Consider the following 6,105-nt stretch of genomic DNA (forward strand, 5'->3'; position numbering starts at 1 on the left):
GCTCAGTATCTCGCTTTGTCTTGATAGCCATTCCAACCGAAGTCTGTATTATCCCAGTGGGCAGGAAGAGATGCATCAATCTAGTGAAGCCGGCAATGCTAGTTCATAGAGGCTCGATGGGCGATGTTCCCGAACTGTGCGTACGACGTGAGTCCATTTCAGGCATGGAGTACTTACGTCCATGTTTCATCAGTCTAAATCCCCCTTGATTGATACAATATTTATGAGGCTTCATGTCAATCATTTTTATTTCGACTTTATATTCTCTTCATGACTTCGTCTTTTCTCCAAAGAAAAAAGAAAAAGGGTACCAGCTCACAACGCGAGACTGCACCATGGACATGTCTACAGCTCATCCTTGCCTGTGCTCTTAGGCTCCTCCCAGGTGCGGCTCTTGGGGTTCTTCTCGACGACCTCCTCCGGCACGCCCCTCCTCCTGCGGTCCACCGCGGCAATCTCGTCGTCATAGACGGTCCACTCGGGCACCTGCCTCCTGGCGCGGTCGAGCTTGGGCTCCTTCGTCTGCGGGTTGTTGCACAGATCGATCGTCCTCGCCTCGGCCTGGCTCTCATCGCTGCACCACGTCTCGCACCACAGCCACTCCTGCGGCAGGCTGTGGATGGGAATGTTGAACTGCATGTGGTTCGGCAGATCCTGGTCCAGGTTCGCCAGGCTGTTCGGGTCGGCGCTGAGAGCGTGGTACTGCTGGCGCAGGCGGTCGCCGGCGGCGAGGTCGCGGAAGCGGCGGAGGTCGACGACGTAGAGCGCCGAGATGTGATAGGGTTGGCCGCGGAGATAGTTGGCCCAGTAGCCCTGCTTCCAGAAGCGGAAGCCTTCCATCTCGGTGCGCGAGTCGCACATGGGCGTGAAGCCGTAGGGCTTGCCCTCGAGCGGGTGATTGACGAGGTCCATCATGTCAGTGCGCACAATCTGGTCGGCATCAACAAAGATAACCTTGTCGAGCGACAGCGGGAACAAGACGTCGAGGAAGAGAATCTTGTAGCCCCAGATCTCGCGCTGCTTCTCTTTCTGCTGGCGTAGCCAGTGTGGCCACTTGAACGTGACCATTTCGTACTTGAAGCCGTACTCTTCTGCCAAGTGAGGGATGAAATCCTTGAATGAGGGCGATAGGAACTGCTCGATGAACCAGAACTTCACCGTGTGCTTTGTGTTCTTCATGACACTAACCATCATGATGTTCAACATGCGCTCGTATAAATGACCGCTGGCCACGGAGAATATGTTGATGTCGGCATGTTCCTGCGCCGAGAGGGATTTGGTGGAACCGCCGAGTAGGCTTTCGGCGAATTTGAGACCTTGGGAGATAATACCCCCATCCTCCACTGCCTCGTCTTCTTGCAGCACATCGGCCTTCTCCTGGCCAGGCTTGCGCTTCAAGCGGGGGTAGAGTGTGGTGCCCTGGAAGTCCATCAGCGCAACCTCGGTGCCCTCATCGCCAGGCACCGGCGCCCAGCCTTGCGCGCCTATGCTTTCAACGGTGTAAATCTCAGTTGTTTTGCCATCCTTTAAGTTGATATTGTAGAAGCCGGGATTGGCCTTGAATTGGAAGTATCCCAGGTTCGCCATGATGATGGTGTCGGCTAAGAGCGGCTCCTTTTCCGTGCCGAGGACTACTTGAGCACCTCGAGGAGGCTGGCCAGCTTTGCCTTCGCGAGAGTGACCCTCGATGAGAATGTTTTCGAGTTGATAGATGACGTTCACATCGCCCTTGGTAGAGCTCAGCTTGATGTTGTCCGGGTCGTGAACACAGACCTTAGGAGCCACGAGCCACGAAGGAGGGATGTCCATGCCGGTCGTAAGCAGAGCCTCACTCGGAAGACCCTTGAACGTGGCACCTAGGGCGCGAACCTTACCCGACTCGTCAAAGCTCGGCGCGGAGTCGAGGACGTAACGGAAGAATCGCTTCACTGGCAGCTCGCTGATCTCCTCTTTAGGATTGAGGAACAGCTTGACATAGACGCCATCAAGCTCAGAGAGAACCTTGAGGATCGGAGCCCACCGCTGACCCTGCTCGCTGACGGGGTTCAGAAGACCGATCAAATGAATGCTTGCGGTTTCCGCGTTTCCGACCTCAATTGCAGTGTATTTCGAATCCCAAGCATCAAATGCATTTACACGCACAGTAGAGGCCGACTCGAAAATGCCCTCAGGCACATCCGAGATGGTTGAAAGTGCCGTGATAGATGTCAGCTTGGCAGCCGCAAGGGGTCCAGATAGACGATCCCCCAGGCTGAGATCCTCGAGTGCGGCATACACAGGGAGGATTCGTGCTGTTTGCTCGAATTCAAGAAATAGCTGGAAGTCATCCTCATCGAAAGGAAGGTCCTCGGTTATCGGACCGATGACTCGACCGTTGAGAATGAGTGCGTTAGCCCCAGGTGCGATGGTGGCGGCTGACAAGAATGGTGCGAGGGCGATCATATAGTCCCCCTCAGACCCAGTCTCAGCTGCATCGAGTATGGCCTTCAGCTGCTCTGGGGTCTCTACTTCAGTCAAAGCGCTCTCCTCCTTTCTCAGAGCGGCATTGATGAGTGGCCCGGTCGTAGACGAGGCTGAATTGTGCACAATGTCAAGACGAATGCCGGGATTGGCACGCTGAAATCGCAGCGCCGCGAACAGCAAGTCCCTTCCGGCCTGCGTTGCGAGGTCGCTGATGATTGTCAGGGCTGCCCATGTTTCCTTGGTGGCCTCAGCATAGCCCTGGATGACAGGTACCGCAGAAAAGAGATTGTCGTGTTCCGCATATATCTTATTGACATCAAGGATTTGGATGGACTTCTCATCCTCAGGATAGATGTAGCTGTTACGACGACTGAGAGCGCCCTTGAGAAAGCGGCCGGGAACCCACTCGTCTTCTTCAATCAGGCCCATGTAGATACCTTGCTGAATTGTTTGAAGGTCCCCGCCGATTTTCATGCTCATCGTCCTAAGCCACCCCTTGTCTCGAGGAAGCAGCAAGCCGTCCAAGAAAAATGGTGGAATTGTTGTCCCAGCGTTGAGGCGCTTGACCCAGTGTTGAGCAAGCTTGATGCGTTCTGCTTGCTCCTCGGACTGCATAACGTCATCGAAGGAAGCAGTAGATGCCCCGGGAAGAGCGACGGACTCGGCCACAACTCGATCAAAGATGATCTGGTCAGGATTGAAGATTTTCGCGTCTTCGACGGACTGTTGGAGGTAGGCTATCATGGCCTCGGGACCATAGTTTTGCATCAAGTGATACACAACCTTGGCCTGAGCGGCCTTGTCATCACTGGGTGTCAAAGGAACCAAGCCGAAGCGGACCGGGAGCAGACGTTCCACGAAAGTGAAAAGATTGCTGATGACAGTCACATCCCCAGGGTTGGTCAAATCGACCGGAACAACGAGGGTAAATATGTTGCGGCGAATCGAAGGCAATTGGCCAGGGTATGTGCGTTGAAGCAGCTATGAACGTCAGCCGAAGTCCTGGTTCCTCAACAAAAGGTCTTTGCTTACCGAAGTTAATTCAGAGGGCAGGTCTTCGTAGCGGGCATCCTTCTCGAGGTCGTTGAGCCAAATGATGACCTTGCCCTCTTCGATTTCGTCACGCCAATCAAATCTCGGCGGCTCATCGTCGTTCTTCGCCGAGGCAACTTTGGGATGTCCCAAGAGCAAAGCAGCTTGCTGGCCGGTCAGTCCAAGATTTCGAATGTTGCCAATCAACTTTCTTTCTCGACGAAGCATATCGATCAAAGTGAATGCTTCAATTTGGCGCTCAGTAAGCTGCACGCCATTCATCCACAGAGCATTCAGGCCGCTGGGTGCCATTTCAGCGCGGTTCTTGTCATGCTCAGCGAGGAAGTCCTCAGACACTTCGTGGGTAGCAAGCGACGAAGAGAATTTGGGAAAGTCTTGTGTCAGTTTGAGCAAAGCATCCCAGGGATCTTGGCTTTGAGTGATGAAAGACGCAGCCTTGAGACCCAGCGGCGCCAGGTCAGATGTTGAAAGAGGTTTGAGGTCTTCGACTTCCTCCTCCTCATCAAGGACGACCTCTGTGGCGATGGACTTCTGCGGGCCATCCGTTTGAGCCTCACGATCATCGATAACAATGTAATCAGTCCTCTTCAAGGCAAGCTCAACGCCATAACCATTGACGGGTAGTGGCTCTTGCGGGGCGCCCACAGCTCTGCGATAGCGAAGCCGGTATGAGATCTCGCCGTTCCGTGCTTTTTGCGCTAGTGCCTGATGAAAAGCACCAAATGCACTTGACGCAGGATCTGCGTAAAGAACAGCGTCGGTGCCTGTTCCTATCACGCGATCGAAAGGAAGCAATTTGACGATACTGGAAACCCTCATTTCAGGTTTCTCCAGTGTAGGAGAGCAGTATTGGGACCCCGCGAACTGGAGCCAGATTTCACAGTCCTGCTGCTTTCCCCCGGTTACATGTGGCGCGATAGCGGTGTCGTAATACTGATAATGGGCTTCGATTCGTGGTGCCGATAACCTCATGGATAGCGCGAGCTTGAAGGTTGATAAGGCATCAGGGCTGCTGACATGGCCTTCATCCTGTAGAAGCTGAAGAAAGTCGTCGTACAGCGCCTTGTGGGTAGATGAATCCTTGAAGTGCCCGCTAGCAATGCGGTCGAGTAGTGGGAAGTAGGACGTAGCATTCTCGCCAGCAGCAGTCTCCCTGAACAGATGATTGTGTTAGCTCGAGCTGAGAACACGGCCGGCACGGGTTGTCCCTTACAAAAGTTCCAGGAGGTAGGGACCAGCCGGAAAGGCCGCCTGCATGTGCACATTGACCGAAGGCCCGGCCGAGACGTTGACGGCTGCCCAAAGGATGGCAACCAGCCCCAATGGCGACCGACAGAGACGTGTCATGGTTTCGTTCCCCGAGCTATGTTGAGTAGGTAACTAGGTAGGTAAAGTACGGGCCTCGTGGGTCACGCCCAGTAACGACAGCTTGGTGGTTCCAAGCTTCAAGGGGAGGAGGATTTGAATTGATGACGTCCTGTCAGGCTTGTAGGCCCAGTCATACCACACGGTAAGGAGCACAGGAAGAGTAATCTGGTTCGCAAGCCCTCCAGCAGCAAGCGCGAATGAGGGGCATCAAATCCGTAGCACAGACGAGTTGAAGTTGACGTCGGCTTCACATTTGAACACCTTTACTGGAAGAGCTGTTCCGATCAGGTATAGCGCGACCCCTTGCTCAGGGGTCTATCCGGCAGAAAGGTGGCATCTGTGGAGGGGTGACAGGGGCGGTGAGCGAGCTATAGTGCCCGGAATCGGATTAACCCTTGAGCGTCCCCCCTTGTCAGGCTTGGGCCCACAATGCCCACACCTTAGCAGATGGCCACGAAGCGAATTGCTGCTAAGGGGGTTGAGGCAGCCTCAGGAAAGTGGCCTTTCGACATACCTGAGCCCGCGATCACCGACCCGGACACTGTCATCCTTCGTCCTCCTCCTACCACCTCCTTCTCGACCATCGGACCTGCCGCAGCTGCCGTAACACTCCCCGGCACGATCGAAAGCCGTCGCCGAGCCTTGCCTGAAGTGCCACTTGTTGCTGCGCTGGATGCTCGAAGCTGCGGCTTCACCTCCCCGCCAAAATGTCGGCCTCGGGCAATAACATGTTGACCAAGGTACATCGCATCCATCATTGCAGCATCCTCTTTGGGGTCGCTTTACTCACTGTATCGTAGTTCGAGTCAAAGTCTTCGCGCGCAAAGGGCATTGCCTTCCACCCCAAGAGGTACGTTCACAACCTCCCTATCTAGGGCGCGACGCTCTTCACTTGACCTTCGATTCATCCCTGCTGACATAGCTCCATAGGCCATGGATTCTCGTCGCCCTCCACTCGTCTACAATCCAGCTCTGGGACTACCGCATGGGAACTCTCATCGACCGATTTGAGGAACACGATGGCCCCGTTCGCGGAATTGACTTCCACAAGACCCAGCCCCTCTTCGTCTCGGGCGGTGACGACTACAAGATCAAGGTTTGGTCGTATCAGACCCGTCGTTGTCTCTTCACCCTCAGCGGCCATCTCGATTATGTTCGCACCGTCTTCTTTCACACGAGCTCCCGTGGATCATCTCCTCTTCCGACGACCAGACGATTAGA

At 54.7% G+C, this 6,105-nt stretch overlaps 2 protein-coding genes across 2 annotated transcripts in view; one reads left to right on the forward strand and one right to left on the reverse strand.

Annotated features, from left to right (window-relative positions):
* Positions 1 to 345: 345 nt before the first annotated feature.
* VDBG_07457 (UDP-glucose:glycoprotein glucosyltransferase) lies at positions 346 to 4,863 on the reverse strand (the record flags this gene model as incomplete). Its single annotated transcript, XM_003001952.1, has 3 exons — positions 346 to 3,444; positions 3,496 to 4,669; positions 4,730 to 4,863. The coding sequence occupies 3 exons, from the start codon at positions 4,861 to 4,863 to the stop codon at positions 346 to 348; spliced, it is 4,407 nt and encodes a 1,468-aa protein (XP_003001998.1).
* A 728-nt stretch (positions 4,864 to 5,591) lies between these two features.
* Positions 5,592 to 6,105, forward strand: part of VDBG_07458 (coatomer subunit alpha) — a gene marked incomplete at both ends in the record, with an annotated part of 3,960 nt that continues 3,446 nt past the window's right edge. The window contains 3 exons of the mRNA XM_003001953.1: positions 5,592 to 5,624; positions 5,685 to 5,734; positions 5,815 to 5,980. Of these exons, the coding sequence (XP_003001999.1) occupies positions 5,592 to 5,624; positions 5,685 to 5,734; positions 5,815 to 5,980 (249 nt within the window). The remainder of the gene's footprint in view (positions 5,625 to 5,684; positions 5,735 to 5,814; positions 5,981 to 6,105) is intronic.

The sequence above is a fragment of the Verticillium alfalfae genome, genomic scaffold, assembly GCF_000150825.1.
Source record: "Verticillium alfalfae VaMs.102 supercont1.10 genomic scaffold, whole genome shotgun sequence".
Taxonomy (NCBI): domain Eukaryota; kingdom Fungi; phylum Ascomycota; class Sordariomycetes; order Glomerellales; family Plectosphaerellaceae; genus Verticillium; species Verticillium alfalfae.